This window comes from Alligator sinensis, unplaced genomic scaffold (assembly GCF_000455745.1).
Source record: "Alligator sinensis unplaced genomic scaffold, ASM45574v1 scaffold992_1, whole genome shotgun sequence".
NCBI lineage: Eukaryota > Metazoa > Chordata > Crocodylia > Alligatoridae > Alligator > Alligator sinensis.
The window spans coordinates 745,549-765,495 of NW_005842422.1; the positions used below are offsets into that span (position 1 = coordinate 745,549).

The 19,947-nt window shown below is 40.6% G+C and overlaps 1 protein-coding gene across 1 annotated transcript in view; it reads right to left on the minus strand.

The window, feature by feature from the left end:
* The window catches only part of SLX4IP (SLX4 interacting protein), a 148,601-nt gene that overhangs the window by 54,425 nt on the left and 74,229 nt on the right, over positions 1 to 19,947 (minus strand). The window contains 2 exon segments of the mRNA XM_006030114.3: positions 5,046 to 5,169; positions 9,766 to 9,855. Of these exon segments, the coding sequence (XP_006030176.2) occupies positions 5,046 to 5,169; positions 9,766 to 9,855 (214 nt within the window).

The following is a 19,947-nucleotide window of genomic DNA, read 5'->3' on the forward strand; positions in this document are numbered from 1 at the left end:
GGGGGGGGGGGGCCACTGCTGCTGCCAGTGTGCAGCCCTGACGGGCAAGCCCGGAGCCACGTGGAGCCCAGGCTGGCAGTGGGGGCGGGTTACAAGTTGGTGCTGAGTGCAGGGGGGTGGGGGGGAAGTGGCCCCTCCCTGCCCTGTGGCCAGTGTCCTGTGCTGCAGCTGCTTGCAGCCCACCTGGGGCTGCCTGTGCCTGCTCAGGACAGCCCCGCGCAGGCTGTCCCCGCTGGCCACGGGGCGGGTATGGGGCCGCTTTTCCCTGTGCTCCACACCAGCTCCTTCCGTACTGGCAAGCAAGAGGTCAGGGCTGTACGCTGCCCCCGACCTGTACCGCAGGCTGGGGGGCACTGTGAGTGAGCGGGAGCATGGGACTCGCACTGGTGTCCCAGGGCCAGTCCCAGTGAGGCCCAGAGCCATCCACACACTGGCCAGCCCAGGGGAGTTAATGTTTCATGATCTTTGCCTTGATGCTGGTTATGTTAGTGGCAGAAAGGATGTTGGCATTGGTGCAGTGGTCTTCCCATCTAATGCGAACGATCTTCTTGAGGCAATGCTGATGGAACCATTCATTCCAGGTGCTTAAGATGGCTTCAATATGTCACTCATGTCTCACACCCATAGAGAAGCATGTGGATAATCACTGCATTGTAGACCAGGATCTGCAGATCTCAACTGGAAAAGGACATGGCGAAGCAGCTTTCTAAAGGATAGGCTGGAGCAGTGAATCCTATGTTCGATTTCTACATCAAGACTGACTGGGAGAGTTAGCTGCCAAGGTACGGAAAATGCTCAACGTTTTCCAGGAGTTCTCCACCCATGGTAATTTGTGGGGGAAGGGGGCAGGTTGTGCTAGGGCAGGCTGATGGAGCGCCTTGGGCTTCCCAATCTGAAGGGAAAGTCCCAGGCTATGATAGGCACCTGAAAAAAGGTCAAGGATGGACTGCAGATTGGCCTCAGTCTGTGTGAGGATAGAACTTGAACCAAGGAACAAGTGTGTGTTGATGACATACAAGGCAATACCACCACCTTTACTCACAACTCCGTCCCTTTGAAACAATGTATAATCCTCCATGTTGACATTCCAGTCATAAGAGCTATTCCACCAGGTCTCGGTAATGTCAATCAGATCATAATTCTTTTTACAAGCTGTAACTTCCAACTCATCTTGTTTATTCCCCATACTTCCTTCATTCATGTACACGTATTGGATGCATTTTGACCTTGCTTCCTTTTTGCGCCACTTGCTGCAGTCTTGTAGCTCTCTGGCCCTTTCCCAGAGTTGAACTGCTTCTTTGAGTCCTTTCCCCTCTGGACTGTGTGCTCTGTTGCTGGAGGGTTCTGATCACCACCCCCCATTGAACCTAGTTTAAAGCCCTCCTTACTAGGTTAGCCCGACAATATCCAAAAGTGCTCTTCCCTGTTCTCACCAGATGGATCCCATCTCTTGATAGCAGTCCTCCTCCCAAGAACATCTACCCATTATTGAAGACTTCACGTCATCACCCCCATCTTAGTCATGTGTTCACTTCCAGAACACAATGGTCTGCCTTGGACCCCTGCCTTCCATGGAAAGGATTGATGAGAATACCACTTCTGTTCCAGGCTCCTTAATCCTCCTGCCAAGAGCCCCAGAGTCACTTCTGATCTTGTCATTCCTGGCAGTGTTGTCTGTGCCCACATGATAAGCAGTAATGGGTAGTGGCTTGAAGGATGGATAAGCTTTGGCAAATTCTGTGATGTTCTGAATTCAGGCTCCAGGTAGGCAGCACACCTCCCAGGCACCCAAATCTGAACAATAAATTGGTGCCCCTGTCCCCTGCAGATGGGAATCACCAACTACCATCACTCTTCTCTTCCTTCTTCATACAGTGGTCCTGCAGCCCTTGTCCTTAGGTCCTTGCACTTCCTACACTCTAGGCTGCTGCCTCCTCTGCCTCATGCCTGCAGATGTCCTCTCCTCTACATCTCATCCTCTACTCCCGTGTCAGATGTGGACACGGGAGTCAGAAGCGGACTGGCCAAGTTCGCTGATGACACCAAACTTTGGGGCAAAGCATCCACACCAGAGGACAGGCAGGTTATCCAGGCTGACCTGGACAGGCTCAGCAAGTGGGCGGACGAGAATCTGATGGTGTTCAACGCCGATAAATGCAAGGTTCTCCACCTTGGGAAAAAAAACCCGCAGCATCCTTATAGGCTCGGCAGTGCTATGTTTGTACTCGGCCTTAGTGAGGCCGCAGCTGGAGTACTGTGTCCAGTTTTGGGCTCCACAATTCAAAAAGGATGTGGAGAAGCTTGAGAGAGTCCAGAGAAAAGCCACGTGCATGATCAGAGGTCAGGGAAGCAGACCCTACGATGACAGGCTGAGAGCCCTGGGGCTCTTTAGCCTGAAAAAGCGCAGGCTCAGGGGTGATCTGATGGCCACCTACAAGTTTATCAGGGGTGACCACCAGCATCTGGGGGAACGTTTGTTCACCAGAGTGCCCCAAGGGATGACGAGGTCGAATGGTCACAAACTACTTCAAGATCGTTTCAGGCTGGACATAAGGAAGAACTTCTTTACTGTCCGAGCCCCCAAGGTCTGGAACAGCCTGCCACCGGAGGTGGTTCAAGCGCCTTCATTGAACACCTTCAAGATGAAACTGGATGCTTATCTTGCTGGAATCCTATGACCCCAGCTGACTTCCTGCCCTTTGGGCGGGGGGCTGGACTCGATGATCTTCCGAGGTCCCTTCCAGCCCTGATGTCTATGAAATCTATGAAATCTTCCTTAGCAGTTCCAACACAGAGTGCTTGAATATGGTTTCTAACTTCAATCTTCTCCTCTTCAATCCTGGGGGCCCTCTTTCTTTGAGTAGTCACATGCTGCCACTTCTCCTCATTGCCCTTTGGCCTCTCCAGTACCAACGTCTTGTAACTCTTGTCCAAGTAAACTTCCTGGTCCTGGATACAATGCAGCATGAATACCCATGCTTTATAAGGTGCATAATACATACAGGAGTTCAGTTTGCCATGCTGGAATAATATGTCCGTTTTCTGATTAAAAGGTTAATGAACTAGTGATACAAGAGAGCCAAACATTTAGTCCTCATCCTCAAGTATATTCTCAGATTATTCTGAGACATCTGATGGCATTTCCAAGAATAATTAGCCTGTCTGACAGGCAACTCTATCTTCATATAATAAATATTCTTGCAAAACACACTGTATTCAGACAGTCAACTTTTTGCTAATATAAAAAATGCCTCTCGGTGAAAAAAACTCCAAACATTCCTTCACAAGATGTTCTGCATCTCTTTTATTTTATTTTAAGAAAATTATATTCATTTTCTCAAATCAAAGAACTAAGAGGATCTAAAAGTTCATGTTTTACAAATCCTGCACCCTACAATGTATCAGAGAGATAAGATGCTTTTCCGACTTGCAGGAAAAGCTTTCAGAAAAATCTTTAAGTGGCCTGAGGCACTTTCTATTTATGTCCTGTTTTGTATTGGTGGGAGAAAAGGCTTTTCATGCCACAGCAAACCAGGTCTCATGTATTCCTAACATATTTTTATAAGACTTTCTACACCTATTTACTGTCATAATGAACCTCCAAAATAGTATTTAAGCTTTGTTCTACTTAAAAAAACCCAACATGTTCACATTAATATTGAGAACAGTAATTATACTCTTACAGGCAGATCTGTTAACCACTGCAAGAGGAAGCCACAGGAATGTTACAATTTTGGATATTTGAAAAGACTTTCAAAGACAAAGTATTTTTGCAGGGTTAAATTAATAAGAGAGACAAATTCTACACCATGAATTTAAATTAATTGCTTTCATATTGATATAGTGCTCATACATTAAAAAAAATTACTACTTTCTACAATGTGGAATCTGTATTTGACATTACCAGATGTCAGCTGGACATATATTTGAATATATTTAAAGAAAGGGAAGAGACTAGCTACCTTAGGATTTGGTATTAGGATAGCGTGCCTTTCATTTCTCTGTAACCAATTCACACCTAGTACAGGTTATTAGTAAACTAAAGTCATTATTATCTGATGGCTGGTTGAAATCAAATAATCTTAGTGGATAAAGTCATCATAAAATCCACTGCCTAAAAAAGGCAACCTTGATGGAAGGTCACCAGAAAGAAGCCATCCACTGGACAGGAAAAGTGAAGGAGGATGCCAGAACAGCCAATGCTGTAACGTTAAAGAGAAATTGCCATGCAGGTTAGGCACCAAAACATACTTGTACACTTAACACTAGATCATACCTGGCTTCTTAGACATCCAATTGGGACTTAGGCACAAGTCACACAATGTGATCCTAAAGCACTTTATTTAGCAACTGTAAAATTATGTGGGGACTTCAATTTTGGCCTGGAAAGATCCTTAGGCACTTAGGTGGAGATCTGGGAGAGTGCTGTTCTGCAGTTCTGTTTCCACACACAATCTGCCCTGCTCTCCTTTTGCCTTCTCCTGTTCGGGAGGTGGAGAGAATGGAGCATTGTAGGATGATGAAGAACCCATGGCTTCGTTGTTGTACTCCATAGCATATGCACACCTAACAAGAAGCAATGCACTTTTAAGTAGTCTCTTATTGCAGCACATACTCTTTTGGAGCACTTGAGCTGTTTTTGGAGCACTTCATAAAGCATGTATGCCCCTATGGCTAACCCTTTGAAGAGCTTCAAGGGCATTTGAAATGCTTTGAATATGATGTCTGTCTGCAGCCTTGGTGACTTGTTCCCACCAAGATCTGTTGCAATCCAAATCAATCTTAGAGGGACACTCCATCAAGCAACTGATGCTGAGAACACATGAAACTCAACTGAAAAGTGGTATGTATTTGCCATAAAGACCATAACAAAGAGTAATACTTCCAACAGAAAAACATAAAGGAATTAAAATCACTTAGTTTAGACTCTTTGGGTTCACTGGATTTCTTGACAATGTCATTTAAAGTAACATAAGTAAAGAAAATTTTTTTCCATCCCATTTAATATTATTTGCAAAGCATAAAATAACTGCATTTGAACCTACCTTTTAGGGACAAAGGAATGGGCTTTGTGTATTCCATGTGTTTCCACTGGCCACGTTGTTTACGAGCTTCCAAGTATTGCTTGACTCTTGAATCAATAGAGTCTTTCAGCAGCATGCAGACTTCCTGCAATTGAATCATTTGCAGATTTATACCTTAATCTATGCAATCTAAAAAAATCCATAAGGCAGTACTTGCAACAGAGTATGTAGAAATTAATTCTACATAATGTTGCACTATCATGCTAAACAGATATTAAAAGTATAAATACACGAACAAAAAAAACACCTACAGGACTTAGAAGAAGAGTTAAACAGCCCATTTTTGGAATATATTTTGAAAAATGAAAGAGGAAGCAAATTATAACATTATTGTTATGACTCAAATACCATGCACTGCTTCACCATATAATTTCCATAATTTTCCAAAAGTGTTTATTGTGACTATTTGCTTTAACCAGATCTGTGAAATAAATATCATATTAGTATCACAAACTAATGCAATTTATACTTGTGAACAGTGAATTACAATACTTATTCCAATGTAGTTAGAGAAAAAAAAAGTTACCTTTAAAAATACAGCCTAAAATCATGAGAAAATTCATGATAACATGAGGAAAAAATTCCCAGGAATTTGCAGTGCCCTAATTTCTCTGCTTGGGCCTTGTAAACAAGACCAGACTGTTTTGATTCTATTCCAAGAGATATTTTAGGGAAGGCTAAAAGTTGACTAGGTCATATCAAACTAATTTCCCTGGTTTACTTAAAAATTCCTTTAAAAACGTAACTATTTGCACCTTGCAAGTATCTTAATACAATCCAGAGATAAGCATAGGCCCCTCAGTGACAGTGTTAGGACAGGACTAAAATCAAGAGTTTATCTTGTCAGTACTTAGAAGTTTTTAGATAACTGTGCTTGTACATATTTTGGACTGTTCTCTCAATATCTCCATTTTCTAACACACAAAACCTCAGAGTAAAAAAAAAAAAACATTACACTGTGGGACACAAATGATATTATTTTACATTTAAAATTTTACAATATGTATTTTATAATAGAAAAATGAGTGTTTTTAATGAATTATGCTTCAGATACAGATGTCACAAATGTCAGATAAATCAGGGTGGATTTGATTTAAATCACTTGTCAGGAAACCTCCATTTAGTCATTGTTTTCTACAAAAAGTGCACTCGTTTGATAACCTTTATTCATTTAACTTCTTGAAACTTTGCACTTTTAGAAAAAGCATGTACACAAACTTGCTGAAAGACAATACAGCTGATGGGTAGGTAATCAGGTCTGTTATCTTGCATCTCCATATACTGCTATTAATAAGGATGTTATCTCTGGAGACAACAAACTCTCCCTATGCCTGAAGAAGGGCATTTGTCCCCCAAAGCTTGCAAAGAACAATTTTTCCAACTATTTAGTTGGTCTAATGAAACATATCACATCTTCCCAAAGAACCTTGTCTGCCTATGATCTCTGGAGACACAAATCCACAGTGTGAGAACTGAAACTAAGCATCACAGAGATGCTTAATGGGATCTTCTAGACTGAGCACTGAGTAGAGTGGTTTTCTTTAATCTTTACTAATCTATGGAGAAGCCTATGGGAAACCCCTATGATTGTGCCCCTAATATTGTTCATAGCCTGTTGTGACCTACTTATAAAACTTCTAAAAAAGTTTACATGACTATATTGTCTCAAATAGTATCTAATTAGAAGTTATAATCCCTTTTCCATTATATCTTTGAGTTTTAACATAAATTAAAATTATCTTTACATAAGTTTATTTTTTTAAGAAATGCATCTTAACAAAAAATAAAAATATGATTAAATAAAAAATATTTAAATAAAAAATTGGATTTTTTAATTTAAAAAAAATGTTGATTTTTATCCACCCTGCACCCTGTGATTTATAGAGACAATCTACAGAACAGACATAAAAACAAAGATTATATAAATATAGCTACAAATAACTAGGTTCCAAATTAATACATTAAGCATATTAATGAACCATGTAAAATATTTTCTCTTTATTGTTAGACAGAAGTATTATTACTGTGAAAACCTTACATATGTGGATTTCCTTTAAACTCCTTAAAAAAATCTAACTATGTTCTTTAATGGAAGGATACATTTTAATTTAAAATAAAAGAGGTGAGAAAATGGCTGAAACAGAAGATGCATATGGCAATAATGAAGTATTATATAAACCTGGTTAACTTTGGAAAATATTTCTTTTAGCAACTGTGTCTATGAAGAGATTATTCAACAGGCCTCAAAATAAACACCCATTAAACATAACTTTATAAAATGTAAACAAACTCTTTTATCAAGAAAAATCATATCCCTGCTTGTTAATTTGAACTTGTAATGGGGTAATGTGCCTAAACATATGAAACAAAACAGTTAAAATCATACAACAAACTTATCAAAATGCTTTCATTTCAAGCATAAGGCCAGATCTTCTGTTCCATCATCCCTACCAAAGAGTACAAAAGGCAGAAAAGCAAAATGACCAAATTTGTCAAAGAAAAGGTGACTGAATCTGTTGCTCAAGTATCTACCTTGCCCCAAACTACAACCCCTACAAAAATTCCTTTTTCACAGACAGCCTCTTTTCTACCTTGCATTACTACCACTGTAGAGTCTTTGGCGCTCCGCGCCACATTTTTAGCTTCTCTAATTCCTTGGAGTCTCAGAACAGCAGGAGTTCCCTATGCCTGAAGAAGGGTGATTGCGCCTGAAAGCTTGCTAAGAACTTTTTTCCAACTACTCAGTTGGTCTAATAAAAGATATCACATCTACCCAAAGAAGCTTGCCTGCCTATTCCCTATACTAAGGGCTTCTTTATGTTTAGGCATGTCCTCTGATAACTATCCTGCTTTCTGTTGGGGCCCAAAGGCCAGGAGAAGCTGACAGTGGTGTAGAATCTCACCCTTCCTTCTGTCAGCACAGTAAGCTGGGAGTTGGACAGCTACAGAGGGGAGAGAAAACAGGACAATGGATGTAGTATCACTCCCTAGCAACCTCAGATATAACTGCCCGTGTAATATCTTTTCTCAGTGACCCACTCCATACAATCAACAGTCCACTGGATTTCAATCCAAGTACAAGCAAGGATTAAGAGAGCAGCCTGCTCATCTTTTGGTTCTTCTACAGTCCACAAGTGAAAAGGGGAGCTGCTGTTTCACAGTCTGGAAAGGACAAAGAAGGCAAACCATGCCATGCCTTCAAACAAGGTGATTAGTGAAAAACTGTGAGCTAGATACTGAAAAGGTCACAGGCCTTTCTTCAAGATTTCCCATGTGGGGGATGATGTTGCCCGTAATGTCTTGCTGATTTTTTTACTTCCTACCTTATATCAACAAAAAAGCCTTATATCAATAAGGTATTTAAAGTAGTATATTTTGAGCCATTACAATCACACTTCTCAGTTTCTGAAGACACTAAACCCTTGTGCTCTACTTAAAAGTAACGAATACCTTGTCATGCCTCTTTATTACATCTATCATGATCCAATTTCCTGAAATTCATATTTTATGTTTTGGCAGTCAGGCAAAATATATTTCGAAAACACTGGGATGTCAGATGAGCTGGGACAGTAAAATTGGTCACAAATACAAGCTTTAATGATTCATTTACTCAGAAACACATTTTAGAGTTTTTCCTATAAACTTTTCTCTCTGGTTTATAATGCATGCATGGATCAGCTGAATCACATACTGCTGTATATTCTTGCTCCCAGGATACTAAATTATTACTAGTTTTTATTTTACATTGCTGAAAAAAAAAATGTTATACTGCTGAAAAAAAAATATTTTATGAGATGTGTCGGGATGCTCTGTGGTGACAAGTTAATTATGTCATTATTAGAAAAGGTATCTGTTGAAAAGTACCGTAACAGAGACTTGCGGGAAAGTCCAAAGGCATTTAAAGCAACTTGCAATGACTCTGGTTCATTTTTGATGGGGATCTCTCAAGTTCCTATTACAGACTGAAGTTGGTAAAAAAAAAAAATTCTTCCAGAAACTGATTACTGGAACCTAGTAGAACTAACATGGAGTGTCATGTAAATTAAACACTTCATATTTGCTGTATATTACAATAATTTTACTGTGTCATCTACAGTCTAAAATTGAATACTTATTTTTAAAAGATCTTTGAAGAAATTAAGTTAGATTTTCTTTTTACAAAAGATAATAAATATGTTAATACTCTAACCAGCATACTAAAAAACCCAAACGTTTCTTTGTCTTTGAAATATATTTGGTGCAAAACAGATCACATTTCTAAAATAGAAACAATGAATAAAAAAAATACATTTTGTTACTAGAATCTAAAGAGATAGATTATATCTGTCATATTTTTGGCTTATTAATCATTTTCTTGACTTAATAAAATTCTTATTAGAAAAGCATGTGTTAATAATATGTTTATTAAATCTAAAAACGATCAGAGTCAAAAGGGTCAAAACAGTACATACTGAAAAAGTTTAATGTTTAAAAGGCCAATAGACAGGAGGTCACTTGGGAACCCGAGGGGAGATAATACACTTGACAGGCCTAGCAGTCCCACAGGAGTTAGTTGTTCAGGGTTAGGTATAATTCACAATATTCTTATTTTAATAGTGAAAAGGAAATCTGAACAGTTCAATGCAATCCAATTTTTCCCCTAAAGCTACATGCTTTTGAAGTAGATGTTATTTTGTTGTACCTCCTTCTCATGATCTGAAAACCAGCTGGTGTCTTTACTGGGGCCTTGAGGCAAAATATGAAAATCTACCAGGACAGCAAAGTTCCCACACTGGAAGAAAAAAAAAAGTTAGTTGTTAGGAGGCACATGTCCAGCAGACAATGAAATAAACAATCAAGTGATCAATGGCATCTGACTCAGATGTACCGCAGCTACAATTTAAAAGTTCTTGAGTTTAGTTTTTTAAGAAATATTTTGTGGCTAAATAATTCCTAGCTTTACCAACATTACCTGTAAGTATAATTAGAAATGCTATTACAATATCTTGCATATCAGAGTGAAATGAAAAGTTAGAGCTGTGCCTACCGTACCATCCTATTCCATGTGTTCCTACTGCTGGATGCACAAATTACGAGGACACACAATTTTATTTTACTATGGATGTACCAGACCCAACTCCATCTCCAGTTTAAGTTACAAGGAAAACAAGTATGTGACCTTATAGCTATGCATGACGAATGCAGCATATCCTTTTCAAATGCACAGCACTTAGTTTTTTAAGAATGTATATCAGTTATTTATTTAAGAATTAAAGGGAATATAAAAAGGAGTCCTTAAAAAAAATGGCCTATGTATCAATCTTTTTCTTTTTCCTGAATTACCTTAATAATGAGATCCCGCAGATTTCAATGTTTCCACAAAGCTAACATTAAGTGAAATCTGTTGCCTACCTTATGTTTGAAGAAATTAGGATACAATTAAGCTACTAATCATCACTGCATCTAAATGTTTGAACTATATAGGCAACATACACCCAGGGTCAGCTCAATTACTCCAGAATGTCTTCTCAGGACCTCTGTAATATTAAGCCTCTAACACTACCCTTCCTTTCCAGTGCAACTTGTATGCCAGAACACTATTCATGATAATGAGACAGTGATAGGAGGAAGACTGACATGTAATGAGAATTCTTATTGGTAGATCACCTGACTGCACACTCTTCTTGGTACTAAAGCAGCACTAGTGGGAATATGTAAAGTGTAAAGGCATCGGGACTGGAGGTCTAGGCTTTTTTTCTTCCTTCTTTTTAGATGCCATGAGTCCCAGTAATACAGCTTTCTATCCCAGTAAATCAACTCCAAGGTAAAGGCCAGATTCACTATTACATTTTGGCTGCTTTTTGCCATTCTTGTAACGCCAAACCTGCATCAAATATATTTTGACTTCTTCACACCCATAACTGAGCAGTGCCTTTCTTTCCTGATTCATATTTATTAACAAGACTTAAATGTGAACAGCAGAGACTCCCTATACCTGAAAAAGGGTGACTGAGCCCAAAAGCTTGCCAAGAACTTTTTTCCAACTACTCAGTTGGTCTAATAAAAGATATCACATCTACTCAAAGAACTTTGCCTACCATTGAATAGTCTGGGTTTTGTGCTGCTTTGGTAAACCAATGAATCTGCTCATAAATTTTTTTTAATTCTTTTAGTGCTTGAAGGTTTTAAGGCCAAATGGAACGGAGATCACTTGTCCTGGCTGCTTGCATAAAACAAGCCACAGAATTCCAGCATGATTCCTGCAAAACCCCTCTCTTATGGTTGAGCAAGAGAATACTTCCGTACTTCAAATCTTTGGAAACACTGAATGGGAAGTAATGCATGGGTTTCTCGTGTAATAGTTATGTATATACTATTTTAAATAATTTAAGCAGAAAAAAAGATACTAGGAGTTACCACTTGCTTAAAGTGTAAAAATAGAAATATTTTAATTATTTCAAAAGCAATTATTATAAACCCAGAAAAAAATCCCAACATGTTAACATAAGAAATACAATTATGACTCTCAAACCACTTTAATTCTGCCATATGGCAGTGATAATAAGTAAAACAATTAAAATAAGAAAACAATATTTCCCTTTCTTGTGTCACATTAGGACAACACTAAGGCTGTTTGGTTGCCTTGTTGGTGTATTCCCACACCTTTATGTGTGTGGATTTCTCTTTCTGAGAATCAAGTTTAGAATGAACCCCTTCTCATTTTCACATAGTGGTACTCTTGAACAAATGGGATGGGATCAGCTGCACAGGATCTTAAGGTCATTCTTGAGGAGGGCAATTTGAAATTCTTCCTGAAAAATAAATGTTGTGGTTCATCCACATAAACATCTATGTCCTGCAACCCAGAACTTCAACTGTAGAAACAAAGATTTCCCTAAACAGCACTATACGTACATTAAAGGGTAAAGATTATTTTAATCCTCAAGGCTGAAAAGAACATCTATATCCAATCTTCAAAGTATTACATAAACTACAATACTTGTCTCCTCACTTATACCCTTAGTATAAACCTAAATAAATAGCAACGTGACTTTGGTAGTTTTTTTTTGGGGGGGGGAGGGGTGGGAGGAAGAGGGTGTTAACAAGTTGCAACAATAAATTCACTAAATTAGTCATTCCATTGCTATACATTTCAGATTAATTGTGTTGTATAATTAACTACTGATCAGAAGTTGTCAATAACAGCTTAGCTGCAACTACAAAATAATGCACAATCAATACCGTGCCAGTAGGCAGAACACAAAAATTAGCAAACGTAGCAGGCATTGTGAAATCAGTCTGAAGAGCTTCTAAGTTATAGGTATCACTCACTGAAAGAACAATGCTTTGATCTGTTTATCAAAAGGCTTCTCTTTCCGCCAGAGAATCAAGAACTAACAGATGGCTGCAATACCAGACCTCTCCAAGGTTTTAAACTGATGAAGTATCTCTCAAAAATCTAGTGAATTATTAGTTAGTCCCAGCAAACTTTAGAATTAACTTGAAAGTTAACAGATAGATATTGCTTGACAATATAGAAAGTATAAAACTTATAAAGTATAAAACTGCACACAACCTTTAAAATAAAATAAGATATTATTTACTAGAATAAGATGACATTTAAGAACTATTCACTAATGCTAAATGGTACTTTAAGCCAGCTTTAGTTGAATAAGGAAAATATAAATATTTAAGCTTACAAGGTATAAACCTGATATTATTTTTTTCCCCCAACAGAATACAGTGAAACTTGTCTAAGATGGAATTGCACAGAAGCAGAAAAAAGGTAGGGGCTTAAACAGGTTTCCTTCTTATATGGGGAAGCTTCCCAGCCAGAAGGGCATGTCAGGACTGTAGAAATTTTCCACCTTGAATAGGTTTTGGCTTATACAGGTTGAATCTTAGACAGATTCCACAGTATTTGTTTGTTTTTGATCCGGAGAGGAGAGGTTACTATTCGACTTGCTGATTTTAGAGAAGCAGCGTGAAAACTTAAAGAAAGCTCTGCTAACCTAAGTATTTTATTCCTACAAATGTTAAACTTATGTGCAAAATTTAATACGTTTTAATCAAGCACAGCAGACTATATCTGAAACTGTATTAAGTCCATTCCAATATGTTCGAACACAGAAGGACCAAATATTTACAATTTTTTGTATATTGCTGCAAATATAAGATGTCCTTGAATTTAGGATGAACCCAAATGTTCTAACCCTTACTTTAAAAAACAAACAAACAAAGACACATTTGTAAGAACGCCACCTCTATGGTTCACAAAAGAACTTTTAATGGTTTTCTGAACCGAATTTAAGATGCAGGACATTTTAGAAGAAATACTTTGTTTTAAAAAGTGTCTTATATTTGAAGGAATATGTTAGTTTGTGAAAATATTAGTCATCTATCTAAGTGTACATAAATACAAAAATTAATAAACTTCCTAGAAGAAAAAACTCCAGCCCCCATGCAAAAAGGTGGAACGGTGGAAAATGTACTTCTTAGCCACCATATCCAGAATCATTTTAGTATATCAAGAAGGCAAATGGAACACTAGCTTATAATAAATTTATAGGAAAATTAAAAGCAATTTAACCACCATAGGCAGAAAGGGATCACAGAGATTCAATTTCATATGAGCACAGATCTGCTGGGTCACATTGGGTATGGAAGTCAGGAGAGTCTGTACCAAGTGGGGGCTTGCATACTCAAGGCTGTTCCCAGCTACTCTGCTGCAGGCTGTCTACTTTACAGACCTGAGCTGAGCATGTACAGAGTAGGCACAAGTGGACAAGGGTTATTTCTTCATGCTGTGCCTAGGCTTGCTTAGGAGGTGGTATAGACAAGCCCATTAATGCGAATTCTTCAAGCATCTACGTAATAGAAGCAATGGCTTTTATGCAGGCTTCTTTGAATCCTGAATCAGTGTTAAGCATCCTGTAAACCAGGGGTGGGCAAAATATGGCCTGAGGACCAGATCTGACCTGCCAATTGATTTTATCTGGCTTGTGGGTGGGTGGTGCAGGCAATGACACCGAACAGCAGGCTCTTGGCAAGCCGTGCTTGGGCCTCCGCCTCTGTAGGTGGGTGGTGCAGGCAGAAGCTCTGCTGGGAGTTGCAGTCTGGCCCTGTAGGCCTTGGGCAGACTGCTCAGTTCCTAGCTTCTGCTGGTGGGTGGCACCCAGGGCTTGCAGGACTGGACTACATCTCCCAGATACTGAGGGGTGGAAGGAGCCCTGCTCACCCTACATGGTGCGGCATGCCCTGGTGGCTCCAGCCCTGGCCACTGCATGGTGCTGAGTGGGGCTGCTTCCACCCAGCAGCCACCAGAGCCCAAGTGCAGCTCATCCAATCCCTGCCCGTGGGGGATAAAGCCTGGCCACAGGCCTCTGTGATGCCTGTCCTGTCCTGCCCTGCCCTGCCATCAGGGCTCCTGGGAGCCATGGGATAGTGTGTGTGTGCACACACATTCGCAGGTGCCAAATTTGAGCTCCAGGTGGGGGAGGGGAGGCAGGTGGGTGGGCTGGGGAGTGCACACATGTGGATGTGGATGTGCGTGTTTGTGTGCATGCATGCATGTGCATATGCACGTGTGTGCGGCCCTAAACAGCTCACCAAAACTTAAGTGGCCCTCCAGCCCAAACAGTTGCCCACCCATGCTATAAACTCTGTTTACATGTACTCATCTGTATATTTCTACGTAGCTCTCTTTACAAACTAAATGCCAGTTCAGAGAGTATAGAAAAGAATATGGAGCATAAATTGCCCAGCCCAACAATCTCAGGGTTTGGTATAAAGGCTGATAATTTTAAGAGTCCAATAACCTTTCCTGTCTTTTTCCATGATCATGGCATCATGCAATTGCCTAATCATTTCAGTTTATTTTCAGTTTCAGCTTCTTAGAAACTAAAAGCTCCTTGTAACTCATACGTGTAGAGAAAAACGTTGTACCATGAACTTTAACTGTTCAAAAGCAAATGGCAAATAAAAAGAACATACTAATTTCATAACTTTGGAAGGAGCAAACTGATATTTTAAGGGTTGGGGTTGTCAATATTGGAATCTAAGATCCACTAGGATTAGAAGTGCTTAACATTGTTGGCAGTGGCGATCCCTCACGCTTGAGGATGATCACTCCCACGGGTCAAGTAAAGGGTTGTACATGAGTCCACTGATGGCTAAGAAAGCCGATCCCAGAGCCACAGACTCTCTGACAGATGCCACTGGTAGTGGCTAAAGGGAAGGTCAAACCACAGATTTCTCAGTTTTGTTTTCTTTCCTTCTGTTTTTTTTAGTTTTCTGCCTCCTGGGTGAAATGGTTTTCGTCAAAATAAGATGTACCTTCTCTCACAAGGTGTTGCCATATAGCCTTGTCCCAGGCTAGGTTTTCCCAATTTGTGATGTCAATGACACACTTCTTAATGATTGCATTGATGGTGACCTTGAAGCATTTTCTCCGGCCCCCACGTGGCCTTTGTCCTTGGCTGTGTTGGGAGTATAGTAGTTGTTTTGGTAAATGTATATCAGGCATGCACACACAATGTTCTGCCCACTGCAGCTGATGTTGAATAATCAATGCTTCTATGCTGGTGGTGTTGGCATCAGTAAGGACACTGGTATTTGTGCGACAATCCCCCTACTTTAGGCTGTACACCATGACAAAAAACTGACTTTCTAAAATACCCAGTGAGAACATTTCTTGAAAACTGACCTGATTTGTTACAGCTAAGTGTTAGCACTTCATGTTTTTAAAAGGTCAGCTGTCTTAATTCTAGAACTTCAAAAACAAATTTACTTTCCTAACCTGAAAAATTCTGTTTAGATGTTAACATGTAACATTTATCACTTAATTATTAAACAAAAGGACTTAAAGTTATCTTGGTACTACCAGCGTGTCATGGTCCAATGATGAAATTTACTCAAGTGCAAGATAAGGTTTCCCCCCCACACTCCAATCAGTATTGGGGGAAAAGGCCCTCGTCTTATATTTGCATACAGGGAAACCACATTAAAAATACTATTATAGAATTGCTGCTAAAAGTAGTGTGTGCTCAGTAATGGAAACCAAGTATGAAACTGATAAAATGCAGCCAATAACATTAAGCTTGACTACATGGCCCAGGACTCGTGATAAGTACACCTGGTTCCAGTCATGAGTGGAAAGCTAATTAGCACATGTGCCCTTTGGGGGGTGGGATCAGGAGTACACACGCATACTGAGCAGTGGGAGCTGTCGGGTCATCGTGGCTTGAAATCCTGTTGACTCCACTGGGGCCCAACCCAATGAACCGTATGGTAAACCATGAGACTTTTGGCTTTCGATTGATATCATGCATCATTCGTACAACACATAAGAGGATGTCAAAATGCTACTTAAGAGTGAGTTTATGGGGCGTGTCCACAGATGCAGACACGTGCGCTTGCAGCAGCTCAAACAGAAGTGGTGCAAACTGGAGCCAGGGCTTTTTGCCTCTGCGCACATGCACTTTGTTGCAGAGCAAATTGTGCCACTTGGGGCAAAATAACCCTGCCTGGCTCCTCCTAGATCTTCAGCCAGGGGAGTTAGAGCCTGAGACCAGAACCTGTGCTGTCCCCAGCAGTATAAAAAGCTGACCTATGCTGGCCCCATCAGTACAAAAAGCTGCCCTGGCAAGTAGCTCAGGGCTACTTGCTCTCAGGAGCTTCTGGGGCCCAGCCAGTTGGTACCTGGAGACACAACCCCTCGTGCCAGCTGGACTGCTGAAGCAGCCCTGAGAGTTCCCTGCACCTTCTACCCACTGCAGCAGTCTGGCAGTGGGGGCTGCTGTCTGGCTGTGACCTGCTATGTACCTGCCAGACTTGGATGAGGCATCTGCCCCTCTGGACCAGCTGCCAGTGCGCTGTGGCTGCAGAATTGGCCTTTGTGCAGCACTACTGCCATGTGTGCCCCCTGCCTGGCCATCTGGGCAGCTATAGCCCGGAAGATGTTCCGGGTGTGGTGGCCTGCTTTGTACTGTCAAAGCACGTCCTCCTGGCTCCAATTGGCCAGAAGGTCAGTCACAGCTAGCTGAGTCCAAGGTGCCAGCTCTGAGCAGGCAGGGTCCTGCCACTGGCCTCCCTAGCAGGAATTCAAATTTGCAGCATGGGGAACATTTTCTCATTCCTGCACGTGCCTCTTGCAGCATCTCAAAGGGGTTTGAGACACTGCGAGAAGCATGTGCAAGCTTGTCTGGATGCGCCCATGAAGTACCTGTGCTAAAACTTAAAGCAGTTTCAGAAAAAGGTAAAATGCATCAATTCTATATGGACTAAGTTTATGTAGGCAACAGGTGATCCGTTGGATCATGGTGTACATGTAACAGGTCTGGTCAGATGCCCGATGAATCCATTTGTAGCTGACAAGCCCCATTCAAGGGTGATACTGCTTGTTATGAGTTTCACAGATCCATGTTACCTGAATTGGAACCCAAATTTACAACATGCTGCTTTCTTCTTTCTCGCTTTGCTGCTATCCTCAGGATCAAACCTGCTTCATGTTGAGCTGTACCCAGCGCCAGATCTTTTCTCCAAACTGAACAGGATTCTTCACACTCCTCAGACTGCAGTCTATGGGCACTGTATGCAAATTACTATAGCTATGTTTATTTCAAGGTCAGATTTTTCAAATTTGCTCCTCACTTCAGTGTGTTCAGGGAGAGCAGGATCTGGCAGTAAGGACGGGGGTAAAGGGCTGCAGAGGGAAGAAGTTCAGGGGGCAGAAGGCAAAGAGGCTGCCTAACCCCCCCCAGATTTATTTTCCCTGCTGTAGCAGTGGGATGAGAACCAAAAGACAAACTTCCAATTACTAGTCTATACCAGGAAAATTAAAACTAAATTTATATTTTTTTCATATGTAATTACTAGGGGTTGTTTCATAATCCATGTAATTTATACTTGACTAAATACAATACTTCATAACCAATGTTTCTGCTTCATGTAATCTTTACAATTCGTAACTCAGGCAGCTTATATAAATAAATGCATTGACCATGTTATAGATTCTATTGAGGAGGCAGATTAATAGTTTTAATATGACCAAAATGGGTGCTGAAGTGAATTGTCAGTCAAAGCTATTACTTGCCTAAAGGCTCTTAAGACATTGGCCAGGGACAAGCCCATATCACTGACAATGCAGAATCTGGCAAACAAGCAGAATTATTAAACTCAATAATCCAAAAATCAAATCGCAAACTGATAAAGTATGTTTTTAACCTGAAATGCACACAAAAACTGTTCTTAATGAATGTTCTTCTATTTCTTACATATGCAACACTTCAGATACTCTGAAAACCAAACAAAAGAAAATGCTCTTGGGAGCTGGAGATGGGAATGGTAAAGACAGCTTTGCCAGTATAAAAGTGCTCTGTTACTACTAGCCATCATTTAGCAACCTTCCAAGACTCACATTAGAGTTCTCTAATATTTGAGAGAGAAATAGGTAAGATGGTGGTGGCAGAAAAAAGGTGAAGGCCAGATCACTAACACAATTCATTTTAACATTTCATTAAAACAAAATTATAGGAGGCTGGAAGTGAATTAACTTTTGTAATGTAGTTAACACAAATTATTTCATTTTTCAGTAAGATAGCTGCTGACAACCATCATCATTAACTTAGCAATTTTAGTTAAAGACAACTTTGAAATACATTTCATAATTCAGATGTGGATGAAGTGGTCCTCAGCATGTAAACTTGCAGGCTGCTGTATTACGCAAATAAATAAATAAAATCATTGTTGGTCTTGTCCTTTTTTTGGGGGGGGGGGATGTGTGTGTGTGTGTGTGTATGTGTACAAAGAACTGAACAAAGGACTCAACCCTGATGGCCAAGTGAGGATGTCATCAGAGATTGTAAAAAGACAACTGCAATGATTATTTTGTCACAAATCTCCATTTGCATTAAAACACAACAGCACCAAGAATAAATTCTTCCTTCCTTCCTTCCTTCCTTCCTTCCTTCCTTCCTTCCTTCCTTCCTTCCTTCCTTCCTTCCTTCCTTCCTTCCTTCCTTCCTTCCTTCCTTCCTTCCTTCCTTCCTTCCTTCCTTCCTTCCTTCCTTCCTTCCTTCCTTCCTTCCTTCCTTCCTTCCTTCCTTCCTTCCTTCCTTCCTTCCTTCCTTCCTTCCTTCCTTCCTTCCTTCCTTCCTTCCTTCCTTCCTTCCTTCCTTCCTTCCTTCCTTCCTTCCTTCCTTCCTTCCTTCCTTCCTTCCTTCCTTCCTTCCTTCCTTCCTTCCTTCCTTCCTTCCTTCCTTCCTTCCTTCCTTCCTTCCTTCCTTCCTTCCTTCCTTCCTTCCTTCCTTCCTTCCTTCCTTCCTTCCTTCCTTCCTTCCTTCCTTCCTTCCTTCCTTCCTTCCTTCCTTCCTTCCTTCCTTCCTTCCTTCCTTCCTTCCTTCCTTCCTTCCTTCCTTCCTTCCTTCCTTCCTTCCTTCCTTCCTTCCTTCCTTCCTTCCTTCCTTCCTTCCTTCCTTCCTTCCTTCCTTCCTTCCTTCCTTCCTTCCTTCCTTCCTTCCTTCCTTCCTTCCTTCCTTCCTTCCTTCCTTCCTTCCTTCCTTCCTTCCTTCCTTCCTTCCTTCCTTCCTTCCTTCCTTCCTTCCTTCCTTCCTTCCTTCCTTCCTTCCTTCCTTCCTTCCTTCCTTCCTTCCTTCCTTCCTTCCTTCCTTCCTTCCTTCCTTCCTTCCTTCCTTCCTTCCTTCCTTCCTTCCTTCCTTCCTTCCTTCCTTCCTTCCTTCCTTCCTTCCTTCCTTCCTTCCTTCCTTCCTTCCTTCCTTCCTTCCTTCCTTCCTTCCTTCCTTCCTTCCTTCCTTCCTTCCTTCCTTCCTTCCTTCCTTCCTTCCTTCCTTCCTTCCTTCCTTCCTTCCTTCCTTCCTTCCTTCCT